This window comes from Poecilia reticulata, chromosome 1 (assembly GCF_904066995.2).
Source record: "Poecilia reticulata chromosome 1, P_reticulata-male-v2, whole genome shotgun sequence".
NCBI lineage: Eukaryota > Metazoa > Chordata > Actinopteri > Cyprinodontiformes > Poeciliidae > Poecilia > Poecilia reticulata.
In genome coordinates, this window is record NC_088830.1 from 14,188,992 (window position 1) to 14,211,009 (window position 22,018).

General features: G+C 40.6%; 3 protein-coding genes across 4 annotated transcripts; 1 reads left to right on the forward strand and 2 right to left on the reverse strand.

Moving 5' to 3' along the window:
* Positions 1-2,714: 2,714 nt before the first annotated feature.
* Positions 2,715-9,735, forward strand: LOC103464467 (protein Hook homolog 2-like). Its single transcript, XM_008408608.3, has 4 exons — positions 2,715-5,685; positions 5,757-5,837; positions 6,454-6,569; positions 8,858-9,735. The coding sequence occupies exons 1-4, from the start codon at positions 5,629-5,631 to the stop codon at positions 8,859-8,861; spliced, it is 258 nt and encodes an 85-aa protein (XP_008406830.1). The 5' UTR covers positions 2,715-5,628; the 3' UTR covers positions 8,862-9,735.
* On the reverse strand, positions 7,509-17,001 carry LOC103464481 (bestrophin-2). Of its 2 annotated transcripts, XM_008408621.3 has the most exons (10): positions 16,352-17,001; positions 13,503-13,692; positions 12,341-12,435; positions 11,570-11,803; positions 10,843-10,997; positions 10,487-10,564; positions 9,362-9,514; positions 9,194-9,274; positions 8,917-9,071; positions 7,509-8,706 (listed from the first exon to the last, which is right to left on the reverse strand). In XM_008408621.3, the coding sequence occupies exons 2-10, from the start codon at positions 13,652-13,654 to the stop codon at positions 7,923-7,925; spliced, it is 1,887 nt and encodes a 628-aa protein (XP_008406843.1). In that variant the 5' UTR covers positions 13,655-13,692; positions 16,352-17,001; the 3' UTR covers positions 7,509-7,922. The 2 variants fall into 2 exon arrangements, with proteins under 2 accessions (XP_008406843.1, XP_008406852.1); XM_008408630.3 differs by lacking the exons at positions 9,194-9,274; positions 9,362-9,514.
* Positions 17,002-17,089: 88 nt separating this feature from the next.
* On the reverse strand, positions 17,090-21,936 carry get3 (guided entry of tail-anchored proteins factor 3, ATPase). The gene is made up of 7 exons (XM_008408642.3): positions 21,750-21,936; positions 20,549-20,696; positions 19,766-19,914; positions 19,518-19,668; positions 19,318-19,425; positions 18,744-18,941; positions 17,090-18,400 (listed from the first exon to the last, which is right to left on the reverse strand). The coding sequence occupies exons 1-7, from the start codon at positions 21,890-21,892 to the stop codon at positions 18,272-18,274; spliced, it is 1,026 nt and encodes a 341-aa protein (XP_008406864.1). The 5' UTR covers positions 21,893-21,936; the 3' UTR covers positions 17,090-18,271.
* Between the last annotated feature and the right edge of the window lie 82 nt (positions 21,937-22,018).

Genomic DNA, 22,018 nt, shown 5'->3' on the forward strand with positions numbered 1-22,018 from the left:
GAAACAATTGAGCAAGACAGATATTTTCTCATCCATCAAACCAGTGGAAATTCAGACATGCACTATTTGCATTTTATCTTTCCTATACCATCTGCAGCATGGTCAGCATTAGCTCGGAGAAGCTTTTTTTAGGGGCAAATGGCAAGTTGTGAGAAAACCTTTAGAGACAGATGAGCACATCTTTTGCACATCTTGACAACTGTACGACTCTCTTATGTGAAATGTATTCAGGTGGCAAAGTTGAAGGAAGAAATGTGAGGGCTGCCACTTTTCTAACAATGCTTGTCAGAACAGGAGCGGAAATGGCAGCACGTATCTGAATGCTGCTACAATTTAACTTTCAATTTGCAGTTTCTCACAAGTTCTCATTTCCTGCTGTCATAAGTCACAAGCAGATGTGGCTGACTCAGAGAGCTTTTAAATCCCTGGGTGTGGAGCCAGTTTGATTAGTCTCCAATCTACTGCTCTCAGATGACATTTCACCTGATTTCCTCCACGCCACTGAATAAATCACTAAATATTTTTTTACTTCATGAACTCCAGTTCAAGTTTGGAGACTTGTCATCACTTCCTACTATGATACCAGAGTTCAGCGTTCCAGACATAACATCTATATGCTCTTCTTTAGTTTGTGTTCTGGCTCCCTTTTGCTTACTTTTTTTGATTATACATTTTATATACTTTCATATTTCTAGCTGCAACTGTTGGGAGCTTAAAGCCTAAACTCAGTTGAAAAAGGAATATGGCTGTAAAAAAGTACAGGATATCCCCGTAAAAGGAGATGTGATCTTAATCACATTACTGACATTCTTTGGAAAAGGAAATGACTACTTTAAAAATATACATTACATCCTTGGACTGTTGCTAAATTTACAAGGCTGACCTATTCTTACAGTAGAAAAAAAATCAAATAAGGAGGTGCCTTATCTTAAAGATAACCTATCATAAACATCCAATCGCAGTGGACAAACTTAACATACCAAAGACATTCATCGTACTGTTCTACCGTTCATCTCGATAAAATTACGCTCAGACGGACCATCAACAAACGGCTGATTCATCCTGGGTCAGAATGAAGCGATAACATTTTGCTGCTTAAACAAGCCGTACAGTTTGACGGCCAGAAAGATACTACGCCTGTATCTGCTGCTGCTGCTGGCGAGGAGCAGAAGAACCAGTCAACCGTCAGGGCTGACCGGCAGACGCACGAAAAACAAGACAGACAAGTCCTAACACTCTGAAAGCACTTCTTGAGGAAGGAGGGCGAGCGAGACTGGGAGTGCCTGAAACAAACACACACACGCAGCAGACAAAAACAAATGTGAAAAGTACTGGGTCAGGAAGGGAACACCAAACAACGGCTGGAGTCACGCGTGTGTGCGTGTGTGTGTGTGTGTGTGTGTGTGTGTGTGTGTGTGTGTGTGTGTGTGTGTGTGTGTGTGTGTGTTTGATTGCTTGGTGGAAAGAGGACATTAGACCTTGTGACATAATGTTCAGAGACACAAACAAGCCGGGGTTGTAAACTGTGTCTTAAAGCGTTTTGTGGAAAAAGAAATCTCATGTGTTAATTTACTGCAGATGTTTTATTCTTTATTTACTTGCAGCTGTGTAATATTAGTCTTAAATAGGTAGATGGATGGAGCCTTCAGCTCTGCTTAAACAAACTGGAGCACCTCCCACTCATGAATTCATGCTCAAAGAACTGCTTTTCTTACTTTCCTCATTCAGGTTAATTAGTGCACCTGGTGCAGCCAACACTTAATGAAAAACAAATTAAATACAAGAAAAATCTTTGCTTGGTTCCTTTTCTACCCTTCCAGTCAATGGATAAGCTGCTTTAGGTAATCGAGTTTCTTCCAAGGTTTTTTTGAACAAAACTATGCAAAAGCAAATTCCTCCAAAATTCCTCAACTACTTTGTAAAAAAATAAAAAAAAAACTTTCACCCTTCTGCTTTGTTTGGAACCACTAATGTCACAAATGAAATGATGCAGACAAGACAGTGCATACAACTGAATAGATTTTTATTTACATGAAGGAAATAATCTTGAAGAAAGCTGTGCAATCAGACCAACAAACTCAAGAGTTACCCTTAATATGACCAGAGAGTAGCAAAAGTCTCATTTCTTTTCAAAACATATGGTGCTGGGAAAACGCTGTCTTATACATTTCATGGTTTGTTTGGTTTTTTTGCCTTTTTGTCACACATAAATGTTTCAGATCCTCAAAAGTAAGTAGTATGGTAGTTCTTCAAAACAAGAAGAATGATCCGCTCGAGATATATGGTCCAAATCGCACCAGAAGGTCCACTTCTGAATAGCTCAGAACGTAGGTTTTGCAGTGGTCTAGTCAAAGTCCAGACTCAAACCCAGTTGAGATGCCGTGGCATGAATCAGACCCTTCAACACGGTTCAGTTTAAAATGACTGCACTAACAGTGGGTCGAGATTCTTCCTCAGCGATGAAAAAGACTAACAGACGGATGATATTTATTTTTCCTATTTATTTAATTTATGTAGCATGATAACAAATCTAGTCTGATGATCTGAAAACCTTTAGGAGTGACGAAGCAGGAATCTTTAAAGGTGCAAACATGTTCTAATGTTCTAAGATCGGGTAGCTGCTGCTGAGGGTTCAGATGACGTTTCTTCTTCTACAAAATCAGGCGACATCAGAGGCTGAGTGTATTTGCATAACACAGACAGAAGCTGTATTGACCCGTTTGTTGGAATGCGCTAAACTCCAGTTATGACACAAACGCATGATTATTACTGACATTTTGGGTGTGTTCATTTCCAGTTTTGCTTCATATCAAAGTGAATCAGATCCCACTCCCACTCATGCTTCTCGCTGGACTCGACACCCAGCAAGAAAGACGGTAACTTCACCACGCCACGCTCCTTGAGCGATGGAGTTTTCAGAAAGGCGACCAAAATAAGTGGAAGAAAAATCATTTCTGCAGGTTTGTGGGATATTCAGCAGGCTGTCCTGCCCAGAGTCACAGTCATCTGTTTTGATCTGTGGGACGAGCTGCTGCGAGGAAGCTGACGGCGATGAGACAGAAATGTTCAGAAATTACAGCCTGTGAGACGGCACCTCAGAAACTGCAGCAGTAGGAGGGAAGCTTTCACACCAGATGTTCAAGCTGCTAACAGGAATCTGCCGCGCTCGGTGTTGTTTTTGTAGCATCGGCGATGCGCATCTCTCATCACTAAGTAAACAATCGCAGGTTTCAGATTCCAAGAAACTTATCTGACACGGTTTCCTCTCTTTCCTCGTTTCTGTTTTTGCTTTATTCACATTCTCTTTTTTCCATTTCAGGAGCGACATTTTTTTTTTTTTTTCCACAAGTACTTCATTAACTGTCACCCGACAGTGGCAAACGCACACAGGCAGCCTGGCTGGATGAAATGTGCAAACATTTTCAACCACAATGCTTGTGGTTGAAAATGGTCTGATGGTTTATGAGGAGCAGCAGGGTAGAGCTGAGTTTCAGTAAGCCTTCCTGCTGACCTCACTACTCCTGGTTCCACAGAAAGACGCAGTTCTGTGAAATCCTCCCCCACACTTGTGTTTTCACACTTAATACCAAAAGCGCAAACCTCATTTCCCCTGAAGCCGGCACTAAAACTGGAATAGATTGACCTTTGTTGAAAAATTGACACTGAAAGAGGGAAAAAATATAATGTTCTAATAGAAAAACAACAACAACAAAAAAAAAAATATAGCTGGACAGTCTGGTTGACGCTTAATCTTTCCTGGTATGTAGAGGCTGCAGGTCTTTTGAAGGCGGTCAAACGAGAACTGGGGGGAACCACAGAGGTTCTGGGTCACTGAAACTGCTAATGACTAAGACATGCAGATTAACTCATGGATTATTGTGGAAACATTACAACACCATAGCGAGACACATCTGGTGTCAAATAAACTAAATTTCATGCAACTTTCAATTTTTTGGTGTCATTATTTCGGTGCTAGAAAGATTTCAAATAATTCATGTAATGTTCTGTACTATTTACAGAGTTTCTCTTCTAATTAAACAAATTAATCGACAGCCATGAGTTTAAACTTGTACAGCAAAGAAAACAAAACATATATGGTAGATTCCACAGCACTTAGGTAACACTGGCGCATATAATTTCTGTAAAATGTTTCTCTTGTTTGTCACTGAGATTATTCAATTGATTTTATCAAGCTGTTTCTGTTTGCTTTAAATGCTGTCTTTAAAAGCAGCACAGCATATAATTAAAATTTACTTAAACTAAGGTTAAGGTCAAGAGTTGCTTGGGAATTTTATTTAACCGAGGTTCTGTGGTGTAGTCATGAGCAGTCAGTATCTTATCTATACCAGACAGAAGCTAGGAGGATTCCTACTGATTAAAGCTAACAGCTACCGGCCCTTGAGAACAGGCTTACAGTCAAACTGAGATCCTGGATTGAGTTCAGCCTTCAAATCTCAAAAATGTCCAAGCAGTTTTAATGAATGTTGCAGCACTGTAGAGGTTTCAGACTTATCTTATCCAAAGGAAGGCGTGTGCAAGAATCCACAGAATACTGTTGCCTTAAACTGGTGTGACATTTTGGAGCTTTAAGTTGTCCAAAATGGTCAACACTTACACAAAAAAGGGGGAAATTGTTGACTCCTCATAGGCAGTTCTCTTTAAAATTAGTCTGAAAACTGAAGGAATCTACACACTTCGGAACAACTCTTCCAATGTGTGTGAATGTAATGAACTGACAAACATTAGCTGCATATATATGTCATTGGAGACATGTCCTCTCAGCCTTCAAACTCTGATGTTTTCTGTTTAAAGCAGGTAGATAGATACTGACCACTACTAAATACTCTGCAAAACCTCCCTCCAGCAAGTGGACCAGCCTAACTAAACAAATCCCTTCAAACAGAATCAGAAATAAAGAGAAAGTAAGAACACCTTCTTTAAATTTATGGGGTTTTACATAGATGCATGTTTATATGCAAGCCACACATTTTAGATGTTTTTTAGGCGAATATTAAAATAAATAAGTTGTTTGTACACTTGGAGTAGATAAGGTAGATCATGTACATGTTAAAACTCTGTAATTGTTTTTTAATAAATAATTGACTAGTCTAAAAAAAATCCCACATTTCTTAAAAAAGCAAAAACTCCACTGCTCAAAAAGAAAACTTTTGAGAGATTTAATGTATTGTTTTATACAACACAGCTCATTTATATGTAAGAAAATCCCAGAATTTGCTGCACGCACGCTGCCCTTCCCTGCATTTAAACAGGAATATAATTAGCAGTATCTGCTGTCAAGATAATTGCATTGTATCGTGGAACTTAACCACTAATCTCCTGCCTGGTGACTGGCTGCCCAGCAGTGAATGTGCCAGAGTCAGCAGGATGGTGTGTTTGACTGCGACGAGGAGGCGTTTGGGCCTGCAGCACCTCTCCATATTGTTCTCTATCAGCGGCACAACAAAAAGGGGGCTTCTGCAGCAAAACGCAGCCGGGAGCAGCACCGATCGGCAGACAGTCGGGGCAGGTCAGAGGGGTGCTGCTGCTGCTGCAAGCTGGTCAGTCACGCAAATGTTTTTGCTGTTTTCATTTTGTTGGCCCCGTTCTGCTCAGATTTGACTAAAAACAATGAGCAGCGACAGTGAAGCCTGTCGGTCCGAAACCCTACAGGCCGCAGCCTCACAGGTGAGTTGGTGCAACATGACTTACAATGGGAGCTTGTGTTAGATTTAGATGATTTTTCCAAACTGTTGCAGACACCTGACTCTCAGAGTGAGACGCCCAGATCCAGACAGGAGCAAGAGGAAAAACTGATCCTGGCTGCATGGCGAACCATGGTGAGAGAAGAGTTAAATAACGACAAACACACAAAGCTTTCAAGCAGTGTTGTTTGACAATGTTTCTAGAGAGACTGTAAAAGTTGAAAAGGTCTGTGGGAGTGTAACACCATGCTCTGCTTTGTCTCTGTGAATCAAACATGTGGGTGTGTGAATTTAATAGGTTTTAGTCATATTAATCCCTCTCTTTGTGATTGTTTTACAGCTCTGTTGTGACTGAGTCAAGCAAAGTTTCTCATTTTGCTGTTCGTAATCGAACAATCCCACTTCTCCCTTTATGGCCTCTAAATGTTCTGATAACTTTTCCTACATCCTGTTTTTTGTTTTCTGTTTTTTTTTTCTTCTCTTGGTTTGGTCTTGTCGTACATTTTTTGCTACACGTGCACCACTTTTTTGTGCTCCTTCTTGTGTTTTCTCAAGTTTATTATACAACCGGTTTAGTCATAGGGCTGGCATGGCTCTAAGCCAGGGATTAGATATGGGCAAAAAGATGACGTATGATGTAATAAATTAGCAGCAAGACTCTTGACATTTGTGTTTGTTCAACTGGTAAAAAAAAAAAAAAAAAAAAACTGGACCAGACAAGTTTTAGTATCTGTATTTTGCATATCTGCAGCAGCAGAGCCTCTCTGAGAAGGAGCCTGCAGCTCCAGGTCTTCCTCAGTCTTTCCTGGCCAAGCAGAGGCGCTCCACCCAGGCTAGGAGGGCCCGCTCCGCCCGCCCGGAGCCCCGGTAAGAGCCTCTTGGACACAGTGCGTCTCTGTGCTACAGAAGAAGGAGGGCATGCTAGTTTTTGGTGGGCTGTTATCCCCCCCTGCTGGTGATATCAATCAGAAACAAACTGTCTGCAGCTACAGGTGGCTGGGTCTTTAAAAATATACAGAATAGCTTCACGTGTAAAAATCTTTTTTTTTTTTTTTTCAGATTGTTACTTGAAGCGCTGAAAAATATGAAAAAAGAGAATAAAATCAAGCGGAGCATCGTTTGTCGTTGCTAAAAAAAAAAAAGTATAATTTTTTTAATCTGTAATTGCTTGAATCACATCAGTGAAGTATATGGGACAGTAAAACCGAAAGTTTTCTATGAAGCATAAGCAGTAAAATAAAATAAAAACTTTTCAGTCAAAACTCGTGACATTTTGGACCAGCTGAAACACAAAGTGACTTGCAAAAACATTCATATTTCTTTATTGGGATTTTATGTGACCAATCAACACGCCGCTTTGTGTTGGTCGTCTTCCAAAGGCTTTCTTGCGCCTCGCCTCCGTTCCACTGAAGTAATAGCTCACCTGTTGACATTTACTCCCACTTGAGCCATGGTTCTCTGCAGCACCTCCAAAGTAACCATAAGCGCGCTGGCTGCTTGGTGAAGCTACGTGGTCGGCCATGTTTGGGGAGGTTTGCAGTTGGGTGATATTATGCTCTCGTGTGCGTGAAACGTTCAAATCCCGGGATGTTGTTTTATGAACTAACTCTGCTTTAAGCTTTCTATACATCTTCATCTCTGACATGTCTGGTTTGTTCATAATTTTATCTGAGAAAACTATCTGGATTTATATACACTAAATTAAATACATGTGGCCTCTAGTAATTAGATGACTTATGAGGACAGTTTCCAATCTGACGGTTTTAGATAATGCTGAATACAAATGCCCGTTTTAATTTGCCAAAATGACAAATCCACATGTTTTTATTTTTGCTTCCTTTTGCAGTAAGCATGCACAGATTAAAATTTTATTTGTCCATTGCATGCAAACAACAATTGAGTGGACTTTACAAAAGTTACTGGTCAATAAATCTCCACTGGTCAACGTGCAAAAATACAACATGAACTCCTCTCTTTTCTTTGTTTTTAAGGTTTACAGGAGATTAATAAATGTTTATTGTATAAATAAGAGATAATACAAGGGGGAAATCATGAATTCTGTTAGGTTGTGCATTTAATTTATTTAAACTACAATGTGATCCAAACAGAGTAATCAGGAATCAGGAATAACTCTAAGCGCCACTTCAGTGTTTTGCTTTACTTACAGAACTAAACCTCTTGGCGTTCACAAAACCAGACGTTTGCAGTTTGTTGCTGACTTCAGGACCCTGTGAACTCTGACCCCATGCTCACGCTGCGAAAACGCTGAGGCTCGATGTAAGACGGCACGGTGAGGAGCGACATTTTGTTCCCAGCCGACTGTGGTGTGGGGATGGGAGGCATTGCCCTGGGATGGCTGATCACTGGCTGGGAGCTGCAGTGCTCCAGACTGGACTGGGCGGTCGGGGGAAACAGGAAGGCAGAGCGGTGGCGGGACGTGATAGGAGTGGCAGAGGCAGGGCGAGTAGATGCCTCTCTGGAGGATGGAGGAAGAGGAGGAGGAGGAAGCAATGACACAGGAGCTATGGAAGTCTCCTCTGAATTTGCTTCAGATCCATCTTCATCCCTCTGAACTCCTTCAACTCTTCTTACATCCCTGCTCTCGCCGGCTGAGACGTTTCCTCCTCGTCTTCCCTGCTCCTCCCCAAACTGAACATCCACCAGCGGCGTCCTGGGACTCTTGTCCTCCCTGAAGCTGCACACGGTGCTCTGGGTGTCCTGGCCCAGCCCTGATGGCAGCGACCCACCTTTACCGATTTTGCAACTTTTCTCCTCCTCGTCCTCGTCCTCGTCGCTGGTGCATCTGTCGTCGCTGGGCGAGTGGTACAGCCTCTGGAGTTGAGCCGAGGTGCGGCGTAGAGCTCCTCCCATGAAGCCAGTCGGGGACGGAGCCGCGTGGAGGAGGCGGTTAAACAGAGCCATGTTGGGGTGGCGAGTGCCAGATTCCTCCAGATTCTCGGCAATGTCCTCCAGAGGTTGGAAGTGCATCTCCTCCTTCGGGATCCTGAAAAATGGAAGTCAGGATTATTTATATTTTTTAGGCTACTGATAAACGAAACATTTGTTACATTTGTTGAGAGTGGTGTTTCTTGGGGAAAGATGTGAACTCTTTCTCAAGCCTAAAAGGAGAAAACTTTCTCTGTTTCAAACACCAGGTAAGGGGGATTCTCACTGGGGCCCTCAATGTCCCAAGAGGACACACAGAGAAACTCACGCCATGTCGAAGGTGGACCCCTGGAAGGACGGTTTACGGAGGACAAAGAGTGTCGCTGCCGTGTAGGGCGGTCGGGGATTGGAGTCGTTCCAGTAACGGTCTCGCTCCATCATCGGGAGATCGCCGTACATCTCATCCACAGCCATCATGGACACCTGCACACAAAATGCAAAACAGAGAAGCCAGACCCACAAGAAAAAAAAAAAACAGAACATAACTCAAAGTCTAAAAAGTTTTAAATCAAGCTTTAAAAAAAAAAAAAAAAAAAAAAAAAAACCTGAAAGTTTCTGTCAATTAGCCAGTTGGTCTCAAAATCATCATCATCTTCTCCAAAGGGGTTAATCAGCTGCTCTGCAACCTTCAAGAGTAACAACAAAAGATTGAATGTCTCCATTTTCTCCTGACATCAAGCCGGAGCAAAACGTCAAGGGAGCCTCGGTCTGACCTTGAGCCACCCTGCGTAAAAGAAGAACTGCAGCAGCGTGAAGATGGGGACGTATAGGTCCAGGTCATGACCCGGGTAACCCTGACCGGGGTCCAGAAACTGACGGCCAATCAGACACACGAGGAAAAAACTGTACACTGCCAGAGTCACCACCTGAGAGACAAGCAGATGCATCCGATCTGTGCTAATGCAAAAGTTTTGTTTATGATTACTGACTTTTTAGCTACGCTTCTTTATTTGGATCATTTTAAAGTGATCCAAATAAATAAATTGTAAAATTGTATTGTGGTAAAATTGTATTACTTTTACTTATTATTCCCCCTCTTTGTAAAAGGAAATTGTGAAGCATTAAGATAAATGCATTTAATGCCGTGGTTTTGTTCCCATTGCTTTTATTTCTGGAAGGCTCCTTCCGGTTTATTTTCTTGTGGCGCCCTCTCATGGCCACTGGTGGTAACTAGTGAACTGACAATCTCCTCTCAAATGAAGAAGTTGCACATTTATCTGAAGAAAAAATATCTTGTGTTTGTATTAACTTACTAATGTTACAAAAGTTTTTGTTGTTCTGAAACATGAAAATATTTTATAGATTTTATTTTTTTTTTCAGAAATTGGGTATTTTGTAAAAAGTCTCAAAACTAAAGAAAGTTTTTGTGCAACATCATTAGCATTTCATTGCTTACTCTTCCCACGCATCATGTGCACAGCCTGGCGAGCTAACTGATTAATACTTGAAGAGAAACATAGAAAACAGCTCCTTCTTTGTCAGACACAGCAACCTCTCCATAAGTGAGTATTTCAATTGACCGTCTCCAAAAACTAAACACAGCGAGAGCTGCCAGTGTTCATGAGGGCTTTGGCAGGCTGTTCTAATATAAAATTGGCTTCACCTCTTACATTCCAGATATCTCAAATTGGTTTGTGACTAAACATATTAGTTAATTAATATGTTTCTAATTACCTTAGATTACCACTCAGGACACCACAAATGTAGTTGTGTCTAGTCAAAGTTCATTTTTAGATATCTGAAATATAACCTAATTATATATGTATAAGTCCTGATTTTAATACCCAAGGTGTACTAAATAAAAACCCAAGATTTACAAAGTCTGTGAATGATCTTACCTGAGTGTACACTAATGGCACGCTGATCATGTCATAATGAAACAGCATGCTGCACTTCCCTCTGAAACCGTTCAGTTCCTGCCCACGCACACACACGCACACACACACACGCACACACACGCGCGCACACACACACACACACACACACACACACACACACGCACGCACGCACGCACACACACACACACACACACACACACACACACACACACACACACACACACACACACACACACAGAGACAGCAGCCGTCAATCCACAATCTAAATCTCCATTCAAAAGAATAAAGAAACTCTGCAGCTCAACAATGCTAGCCTCCGTGTATGAAGGTTTCTGCTTGTTCTGGCTGTGCTGCACCTGCAGGAGAAGCTTGAGTGTGTGATCGTCTTTGATTCTGCCCTCACAGCGAGCCACAGCTGCCAGATTGGTGAACCAAACGCACGGGATCCAGTATTTGTTGTAAGGAGAGTGGAGACCCTCAAACTTCTTTCTCTCCTCTCTTGTCATAAATCCTGCACAGAAAACAACAGAGGAGTCATTGGTTCGTATCCCTTCTGTAAAGATCAATAAAAACATGCAAGGATCTGAAAATGTTCCAAACTGATGGTGATTCCTTTGTGCTGTACTCTCAAATAACTTGAATTTGGTGTAAGATTGCGATTGAAACCTAACGTGGTTTTCATAAATGTTTCTCCAGGATTTTTTTCTTTGGACTTTGCATTTTTACTCAACTTTCTTGCACCTCTTCTACAGTATCTCAACGTAATGTATAAGAAAACAAAAAGAGGTTACAAGATGCATATAAAATGGCCCAAAAATAATAATTTATTGCTTGTTTTTTTTAATCAGTGAATCTCCTCGTGCGTCCTCTCGTGGGTTTAGTGGATGCAGAAGCAAACGGCTCACCAATCATTGTGTGTATTTCTGTCTGAAACGCCTCTGACCACTTTCTGGTAGTCTGATAAAAAATGTTGCATCTATGCTATGTGGCGTTTATCACAAACCATGAGAGAAATAAGTCAAATTTCGTTAATATGTGTTGACCAGCGGACCCCACCACTCCCAGCCGTCGCCCTGCTCTCACCAGCCTCCACCACGTGGTCCATGGTGGGGAACCTTTTGAAGACGGCCGTGCTGACAGAGCGGAGGATGAGGAGGGCCGAGAGGCTGGCGTAGCGCATCATGGTGCGCCTCAGCAAGCGGCCTCGCTCGTCGTTCCCCTGGAGGCCCCCGGACAGGACGCACATGAGCCTGTCGGGCAGCGGGATGCTGGTGTACTGATTCCACCAGCGGTTCACCACCAGGGTCACGTAGAAACCTGCAAACAGCAGCACAGATACTTAAAACTGTGATTTATTTATTTTTTATTTTTTTAATTATTAACAGGTCAATTTGTGGCATACACTGTAGAGTTTCCAATAAATTAAATTCTTAATTTAAAGTTAGATTTTTGGCCCCAGAAAAACATTCAACAGAATGAAGCAGAGCAGCCTGGTGAATTATTTATGTATTCAGTTTGTGCTGAATGAATTATCAACTAAGGATTATTCATGGGTGCTTTATATACTTTAACACTGGTTAAATAAGAAAATGAGTCCATCAGATTCATTTTTTGCACCTTTTTCATGTGTATTTATTAGGAAACTGTTAACTGGCTTTAAATTACTGGTTAATAAAGTCAGCACACATTGATCACTGAAAACGTCATACCATTGAGCATCCTGAATAAGTCATAAGTCGCATATTTAATATGTTTTACTTAAACAGAATAAAAGGTCTTGTGTCATGTTGCTAAAGCCACACTAATCATAACTAACCCCAAGTCTGAAAATGCCAAATGACTCAAAAAGCTCACCCAGTACAAAGGACATGGGGATGAGACTGGCGTAGTGGTTGCAGTAAATTGCCAGCTTTTCAAAATACCTCTTCTGATCATCATCCATGAAAAATCTGAAACGGTAGAATAATCCAGAATGTGTTATATAAGGTATCATGGAAATGAGGATTGTCTACAGTTGCAATCAGATTCATTCATCGTGAGCAAGAACATTTGGGGCAACGTCAGACTTTTAAGGATTCCTTTGACTCTTCTGCCTTCATTTAAGGAACATTTCTCAGTCCTTTGAAAAAATTTACAGGTTAAAAATGTTGCTACATTCCAACCCACAGTGATATTTGACATAAGAATCCCTTCAAAAGTATAAAACTAAATCACACACTTTCTGCTGCTGGAGTAATTTGACGTCTCATTTTTTACCAAATAGTTTGTTTTATTCTGCAGACCTGGATTTAAACATGTTAGCCTTTATCCAGCATGTTAGCATTTAAACACACTATGATGTGTTAAAATTTCAATTATCTAGTTGCTGATGGGAGGTGAAGTTGAAGAACTCTGGAATGGTTATCCAGCTTCATAATTATACCGACTTTGTGAACTAAACCAATACTATTATCAGAAAAACAGACCAATAGCACGATGCTACCTCCGCTATGCTCAATAACTGCTGCAGTGTTTGCTGGTTTGAACAGCTTGGACTTTGTCTCATGAACATAAAACTTTTCTCAAAAGTTATTAAGCTTCTTCATGTGGACAACTGAATGTTTCAGTCAAGATTAAAGGTATCAAGTTTGGAGAAAATGCTTCTTTCTCACTTGCTAACCTCCATGGTGAAGTAAAACTTGTCTGACTGGACCGTGACACTGGTGTTCTAGCACATGATAGGAATGGGTTTAATCTCATCGTCACATCTGAAAAAATTGCACTCACACATAGTGGTTTGAACTGATAATTTTGAGATCTGCCAACTGCAGTCAGTCTTGGCAACCATGATGAAATTGGTCAGACTTGTCCATTTAAAAGATCTTTGGAAGGCGTCAGGAATACTTTCTAACTTTTATCCAGCATCAAATCAGAAATAAATCTAATAAATGTAAATTTGGACACTTTTTTGGCTCAAATAAGTCACTAGAAGCCTCTAGTGAGGCTTCACAGCAGTTCACAGCAGTTCCTCCCTCACCTGTAAGTGACGCTGGTGGCTGTGTACATGGCGAAGAAAGCCAGAAACTCTTTGTAAAGAACTTTGTAGATGCTGCCTTTCCAGGCCAAGAGCAGCTTGGAAAAGCCGCAGAATTTGGCATTTGCAACTCTGGCGGTGTAGGTGACCGTCATCAGGAGCCGAGGGTTTCCAGGTTTCCAGAATGAAAGCGCTGTTTGGGGAAAATATAATTTCATATGCATATGAAATTTTAATCAGTTTCATATGTTCTCGTCGGAGTTCTTATACCTTCAAGAAAGTTTGAAATTTGATTTCAGTACTTTCCAGGTTTGGCGCACCAAACCTGGAAACATTTGCATCACATTGCTCCCATATTCCATTGTCTAAATGTAGAATACCTTGTTCCTCCTTTGTATGCTTTCTGCCATTCTTTATTTATTATGTACTCTTTTTCTTGCTCTACCTCCCTTCCTGCCATACTGTTTAGTGTCTCCTCTCCTTCCTTTTAACTTTTAGCATCTTCGTTCCTGCGTCCTAGTTGCCTCCCTGCTGTCCCTCATTCCTTCAATGTCCACTTCTCCTCTCGTTACCTCCCTTTCTTCCTCGACTGCATCCTTTCCCTTGTGGTAACCTCAAGCCTTCCTTCCGTGTCTCCTACCTTCCCTACAAAGAAACATTTTCGTACCTCGTCTCCTTCTTTGCTTCCCCTTTTGTAATTCTTGGTTTCCTGTGTGTTAGTTCCCTCCTTTCTGTCCTTCCATCCTTTTTTGTCTCCTCTACCTCCTTACTTCACCTTTCTTCCTATATTGGGACCTATTTCCTCCCCTTTCCTTGTGTTTTTCATTTCTTTCCATCATTCTTTCAAAATTCTTTATTATTCGTGATGAAAACAAATTAAATCTTAATTAAAGGAGGAATGTATCTAAAAGCAGGCATGTGCAGAGGGAGGGGAGGAGCTAGGGGTGCTTGAGCACCTGCCCCTTTTGCTCCTTGCCCCCAAGTGCCCTTTTGGTCCATTTTTTTTTTTGGGTATTATTATTATTTTCTATGCCCTCTTCTGACACATAAAACATGTAATAAGAATATTTATTTTTTGTTGGGGGGGTTTTTTGTACAACATAATAAGCCCTCCGGTCACCTTGTTACCTTTGACCTTTTGCCCGTGACGCATCACGCAGTTGCCTCTCGCGCACTGAGATAAGGCGGCTAACTGGAGCTAAACGTAGCGAACGTTCCAGATTACAGAACAGTTTTTGGTGAATTAAAAAAAAAAACGTTTTTGGTGAATAAAGTGGAGTAGACTTGCTACTTGTCAGATGACGGAAAACGTTGAAGTATCGTTTCTGCTTCAGCTCGAAGTCGCGGTTTAAACAGAGAGGTAATAAAATACAACAGACACTGACAGGCCTCTGCGTCTGCCTTTCTCTGATGAACTACTGAGCGGGAGGAGACAGCCAGGTGAGGAAAAACTGATTTTTTATCACACAGACATTAAGCTGTTGTTGTTGTGCTATTAGCTAGCTAACGACATTGCTAGCAAACCAAGATAACTAAAAGCTTCTTCCCTGTACCGTTAATGATATCAGTCATTCTTCAGTATCGCTTATGCAACAGGGGCACATCGCCCGTCCAAAACCTATGATCTGCATAATAATGGATAAATGTCTTCTAATTTCCTTTGCTGCATAATGTACATTGCATTTATTCTAGCATTAGGTAAATGTATCTTGAAAAGTCCAACAAGGATATTAAGGATATTAACTCAATCCAGACTTTAAGTAAGTTTAGGGTCTGGTTCACAGAGTATGAAGTTTTTTTTTTTTTCCCCCCCAATTATTCAATGGAAAAACAAGAAAACTAACCTCAGTTAAGTAAAACAAAATTGTAATCAAAACTTTTGGAATTGTATTGATTTCTTTTTTAAAAACAAAACATTTTGTTTAAAAAAACTTTTTTATAAACAACTCATTTTTGTCTCGTTAACTTAAAAAGTTATTTGCCAAACATAAACTTTTATTTGCACACATCAAAAATATTTTGTTGTGATTTTGGACCCTACCCACGACGTCATGTGAGAATCACAAGCAAAACTTTGAGTCACAAACAAAAACTTAGAATAGCAAGAAAAGATTTCTGACATGCGCAATTAAGTTTGTTTTGCAAATAATTTTTTCACTTCATGAGACACAAATGTGTGATTTTAATTTAAAAAAAAAGTTTTTTAAGCAAAACTCAGTAGGCTTTTCTCATGGTGACATGCATTAAAAATTCTAGTTTTGCTTTTGTTTTTTCTGCAGTTCCACATTAAAGTTTGATGCAGCTCTGCTTTCCTGAATGGACCATATTCATCTCCACTGCAAGTGCAGCAAACAGGCAGCTCTTTTATAGATTACAGTCCACTAAAAGGCTGCATTGTGCCATTGTTTATATTTTTAATAGTGTAATTCTGTAAAGACAAAATATGTCTGGTGGTCTAGCTGATTTACATATCTTGCTAAATTGTGGGTTTGAATATTGCAATGCTTTCCTATAACAAAATAGACCTGCAGAAATAAATTACTAATAAAATATCTTACATATGCATAGTTATATGCTCTATATGGAGATTTTCCTTAGCTTTGATTGTATATCTCACAATTTTGTAATTTATCATTGTTTATTAAACTCTGTGGCTTTGTTAATATTCTGTCCTAGAATGCGGTTAGATGTGCCCTTTTTTTTGAGCACCTGCCCCTTTAATGGTCTCTGCACGGCCATGTCCAAAAGCGAAGTTACCGTTTTGAAACAAGAAGACTAAGATGGAGATCTCTTCAAAATTCTTCACAAATAACGAATTTTGATTCATTATTTAACTAAATGCATCATCCTACCTTTCAGAGGTGCGTCGTTCAGCTGCTCTCTTCAGCGCGTCTCCATGCGTAATTGGCACGTGTCCCGCTCTGCGTTCAGCAGCGCCGCTCTCCGAACGAGCTCACCGCCCTGATATCCTCTGGCGTCAGCTCCGCTAAACCCTCGTCGGCTGCGTGGTTATAATCCTCGGCGGTGTCCAGTGGTCAGCGCCCCCCGGGGTAAATCCCCTCCAAGAAAACAAAGAGGGGGAGGCTCGTTAGCACGGCCCCCAACCGGGCGAGCGATGCTCGGTGATGAACCACAAGCGACAGGCCGCAGCGCCGCGGCCGGAGGAGCGCGCAGCGCAGGGCCGAGCAGCACAAGCAGGGAATTATTTAACAGCAGCAACCGGACCGTGCAAAACTTTCCTGCTTAGTAAAACGACAAACAAGAACCTTGCTGGTTGGTTATGAAGCTGCAGACTGTTGTACATTTAAACAATTGCCTAAAATGATGTTTAAACAAATCCACATATCCTCTTGAGGTGTTTTATATAAAGGTCATCTGAGGCCTCATGTTTCCCTCAATCTCTTTTTACTTGAACTTTTATTTGATAGATCAATGCTGGATAGAACTGAAAGGTTTTGCAAGCATGTATGTCCACCCTCTTTAACTCCGATGCCCCTAAATATGTGATTAAACAGCCATTTTAAACCACTCTAAAAAGATAATTAACCTTATTAAAAAATAAAAAATAAAAAAAACAAGACCAGGAACAATTTTTAGCTGAGGAAAGTTTGTTTTAATTCACAATTGAAATATAATTTAAATAAAATCTATAGAAAACAGATTCTTGAAGCAATCAGTGACAGAAAGCAAAAGAGATGTTGACAGGTGGAAGTATTGACTTTGTACTTATTTTCCAGGTGGGAAAGCTGAACCAGAACCTTTGTTTCATTCACAGCAGTAAGAATGCAGACAATCATTAGCTCAAAACTTCAGTGATAGGTTATATTCTAAATCACTACAACCAGAATAGTTATCCTGATTCTTCCCGTTATGGTAATCGCTGTTAGAGAGAAGTGGGTTGGTGTGTTTTAGGGGGTTGTGAGGGGAAGATGTAGTGACCCTTCAGCTTCAACTTACTGAAATGTCACACTTTGGTCTGATGAAACGTGGATTCATATCTTAAAACAAACCAATGATGCCAAACGGTAAACAAACCATTCTTGCACTTTTATTGGAATAAAAATGACCCTCAAGAACTGAACCCACCCCCCAAAAAAAGGTAACATTTCTCTTTTTATTCCTTTTTGCCAACAACCTGTCATTTAACTCTGAAGTTGTAGGAACTTCAATGAAACTGGAAAAATATACAAGACGTGAATTTGGTTGCAAGTTCAGTCAAAACCTTGACTGAAAAAAAAAAGACACAAGCACCAAAATCACACAGACAAACCGAGGTGTTGACTTCAACCATCTGGAACCTTTTAAACAAACAGAACTGTCAAAGGAAACGGTCAGAATCGCGGCTGAACTCTGACCCGAGATGGGACGGTTCTGTTGAGGCCAAGATGAATGCAGTAAGACTAGAACGACTGCCACAAAGGATATGAACACGAGAGAATAAACCAAGAGTTAGACTGCATATACGCACCGCTTCATCTCACAATACAGCAGGTTGTGTGTGTGTGTGTGTGTGTGTGTGCGTGCGTGCGTGTTCTCATCAGCTCCCCTTCAGTTTGGGAATGTGAGTGTGTTGTTGATGTAGGAGCGTTCTGCTTCAGAGGACAGAGTGGATCATTATGAGGCTGTTGCTGCAAAGTTTAAGACGGGGTGGGGTGGGAAAACTCGGAGCAGTCGCGTTCAGACTGTTGAAGTGTTTTGTCTACAAACTCGGAGGGAAGGGGGGGGGGCAGGAGGGAAGGAGGACGTTGAGAAGAGGTCCGACAAGTGAGAGATCACTTGTTTGGGGGTTTGTATGGTTCCAGAAGCTGCTTCGAGAACGTGTTGACCTTGTCGGCACCTCGAACTTCATGAGGCAGCAGCGGTAACTTAACTATGTGGAAATCTTCATAAAGATCCTCCATCTGCAGGGACAAGGCAGACCAACGATGAACACATGGGAAAGTGGCAATCGCTGCTTTAAATATTGGATAATTACACATCAGTGAAATAAGTCCTACTAATGTTTCTTTTTTTTTTTTTTTCAAATAAAGGATCTTGAGGGTGAAAAGTATTACTTTATGTGATTAAGACAATATTTCAAAACATTGGGTCACATTCATTTTACATTTTTATTTATCCCTTTTGCATAAATTTTGGGGAAATTGGCTGTTGGCGACAAAGAGCCAACAAATGACCGGTAGTTGCGACGCCAGCGACTTAAAAATGTAAAACTACTCAAAGACAGAAAACACTTGCAGGCCGTACCTGGTCTAAATATTTGGACTGAATTTTGTGGCGGGCTTCACACATCTTGCAAGGTTTCTCTGCTTCGGGGAAAACCAGCTGGTTGACGATGATGTTGTGTGTGTCGATGCGACACTTGGCCAGTTCCTGGATCAGCCGCTCCGTCTCATAGAGCGACAGGAACTCGGCGATACAAACACAGATGAAGGTCGTCTGTTCCTGGAAAAAACATTCGCAGGGAAAACAGAAGAGTTAGAAAAAAAAAAACCACGTGCTTTTTAGAGCACATTCAGATGGACAACAGCTGTCATAAGATACAAAGTATTTTACCATTTTCTAATAATATCCCTGTGTATTCAAAACAACCAAGTTATTCCTGGATTCATGAACAAAAGGAAAGGACTGATGGACAGATTGAAGAACAGAAAGATAAATAGACAGGGAGAGGGCAGACAGGTGAAGTGTACTAAAATGTTAAAACATTTGATTCTGGCAACTAAAAGGTGAATTCATGAGGCAACACAAACTCAAGGTGTTTCTTTACAGTCAGAAGGTGACTTGTAAGGAGTGACACTATTAAATGACCGATACTTACAGGATCTTTGAACTGCTCACTAACGGAGCGAATGACTGGTAGAGTTTCCTCCAGTTTGGACGCCAGCTGGTCTGCATTCATGTCACCCAGACCAAGCATGTTACACATCTGGGAATAATAAAAAGAGATGCTATTAAAGCCTCGCTGACAGTCATTTCCTCACGCAGCTATTTAAACCCGGGTAGAAAAATCCAGTGCACCTGAGAAATGAAGGGGCTGATCTGGTTCTTAATTTTCATGAGGCGACCCAGCCCTCGCTCCACGATGGTGGGGAAGTTGAGCAGACGCAGCGTGTGGCCGGTCGGCGCAGTGTCAAACACCACAACTGAGAAGTTCATTCCTTTCACTAGCCTGTTTCAACAGGTGATTAAGCACACCAAGTTAAATAAAACGTCACCAAACACATAATTTTACATTTCCAATTGTTATTTACGCATTTATTTTTCACCTCATGACCTCTGCGTAGCTCATGGCCTCGTCAATGCCAGGGAAAGCACTCATGGCTTCCTGCATCATTTTCTTGCCCATGCTGAGCATGTTGTCCTCCTCGAAGAATTCGTCAGGCAGTTCGGCAACACCCAGGCTCGGGTCAATCTCCTGTTTAAAACAAATATGAATGATGAGGGAAAATATACAAGTGGCCTGTTGTTTCCTGCCCTTGTGATACTGACAAGTGGTGAACTAATGCAAAAAGCTTTCCAAAAAAAACCCTCAGGATAAATAAACCTCTTTGTGGTTTTCTTAATGGTCGACACCAATTTGCAAATACTGGATCAGATGAGACATTCTGACAACAGTGTCATAGATCCAAAGAATAAAAATAAATGAAGGACTAAGCTCAGGCGTCTTAAAATAATGTTATATCACTTGGAAAAAGCACTGAATTTGACTAAATTGATCAAATAAAAAACTTGAATAATTATAGTTCTTGTGATTAAAGTTTATATCATTTTTTCAGTATAGCTTCAACTCAGTGCTGTTTTAATTTTGTCACACAAGAACTATAGAAAAAAATAATAAATCACCAGTCACTGTACAATTTGTTGCACTAAAAAGTCGGTTTGTAGAAAATATAAAGGACCAATAGTTTCTAATACTACTAACCCATCCACTAATCCAAACTCTTGAACCTCGCTACATACGTTACCGATCAAAATTTTGATTCTAAAAAATATCTTTGATTTGTTCAAAAGATTTTTTATTTATTTTTTTATTATTCATTATGACTTACCATTGCAAAGAGGTTGTCGTAGCCCTTAACTTTAGTAGGCACCTTCGAGAATTTCTGATCAAAAGCATCAGAAATGTTATGGGCAGGATCTGTGGATATGATGAGGACGCTCTCTCTGACGGCAGCCAGCTGGACGGCCAAACTACAGCTAAACGCACACACACACACACACACACAAAAAATCGGATATGTTTTAGATACTTCATTTCTAGAATTTTGCAGAATGTAAATAAAACTTCAGAAAGGTGGAATTAAAAATTGCACTGCAAATCTTTGTTTAATAAGTTAATGATGGTTAGTTATAGCCACGTAACTCAGTATGGATAATAAGTGCATAGCAGGAGCTTTGTTTTGAAGATTCCTCATGTGTGACTTCTGAGCTATCCTTATTTAAAGCAACTCCACTAAGCCCTGTTGAAAATTGGCACCAAACATTATTGTAAGAATGCATAAAATTGTAAGCATGTTCTTTCGCCTTTTTTTTATAGCCTAATGCACGTTTCTTTTTTATATAAGCAAACAGTGGTTTTCTTTTCATATAACCAAATCAAAGTGAAATCTGTGCAAAATGTTAAGTAAACGCAAATATAAATTTTGCAAAATCCAAAATAGAAAAAAAATAAATAAGTTGGGGGGGGGGGGAAAAATCCCTATTAAAAATAATATAACTTTAAGACAGAAAACTGACCAATTTGTAGAACTCTCTCATACAGACGTACCTGTATTTGAGCCATTTTCCTGACATTTTTTGACATGTTTATTCCGTCCTTCGAGCCTGGTGGCTAACGCTAACCTTTCTGATTGTCGTTTTACGTAGTTGTCCAATTGATTTTATATATATATATTTTTTTTTTTTTATCAATAAACGTACAGCAGGAAAATCCGTAGCTAAAAGAGAGCGACATGGAGACGAGAAAGTCATTATTTAATTTAAAGAACATAAATTTATGAATTGTGGCAGCAGGCTAACTTTAGCTGCTGACTGTGCTAGACAGTAGCTACCCGATAAACAACAGGTAACACTAATTTATTCGCAAAAATACAAGTAAGGGTGTTCTGATTAAGTTTAATTATTCCTATCAATAAAACTAACACAACTTGTTCATTATCTGATAAAAAACCCTTCAGCGTGTATTAAAAGCTAGCTTGAGGTCATTATTTCAGTTAGCTCGAGTCGCTAAGAGCATTTCCTTCGACTTACCTGCAGGTGGTTTTACCGACACCACCTTTCCCACCAACGAAGATCCATTTCAGGGATTTCTGTTCGATTATGTTCTTCAGAGTCGGTTCTAAAGGCTCCACATCAGGTGCGTCTTCAAATTCGTCGTCCATCGCAGCGGCCATCTTGAATGTGTACAGTCACCGTTCAGCCGAGGCAGACTGCTGCGTTCAAGAACTCCCGGAATTCCAAATTATAAGGGCAACTTTTTTCCTGCGGATGATTGTACGGAGCACTTGAAGTGAGTCTTC

Coding starts and splice junctions, on each gene's coding strand:
- LOC103464467 (XM_008408608.3), top strand. CDS start 5,629: ATGAGCAGCGACAGTGAAGCCTGTCGGTCCGAAACCCTACAGGCCGCA. Junction 5,686..5,756: donor TACAGGCCGCAGCCTCACAG/GTGAGTTGGTGC, acceptor AAACTGTTGCAG/ACACCTGACTCTCAGAGTGA. Junction 5,838..6,453: donor TGGCTGCATGGCGAACCATG/GTGAGAGAAGAG, acceptor GCATATCTGCAG/CAGCAGAGCCTCTCTGAGAA.
- LOC103464481 (XM_008408621.3), bottom strand. CDS start 13,654: ATGACGGTCACCTACACCGCCAGAGTTGCAAATGCCAAATTCTGCGGC. Junction 10,998..11,569: donor GGACCACGTGGTGGAGGCTG/GTGAGAGCAGGG, acceptor TTTTCTGTGCAG/GATTTATGACAAGAGAGGAG. Junction 9,515..10,486: donor TGCCATTAGTGTACACTCAG/GTAAGATCATTC, acceptor CTTGTCTCTCAG/GTGGTGACTCTGGCAGTGTA.
- get3 (XM_008408642.3), bottom strand. CDS start 21,892: ATGGCCGCTGCGATGGACGACGAATTTGAAGACGCACCTGATGTGGAG. Junction 20,697..21,749: donor GTCGGTAAAACCACCTGCAG/GTAAGTCGAAGG, acceptor GTGTGCGTTTAG/CTGTAGTTTGGCCGTCCAGC. Junction 19,669..19,765: donor AGCTACGCAGAGGTCATGAG/GTGAAAAATAAA, acceptor CTGTTGAAACAG/GCTAGTGAAAGGAATGAACT.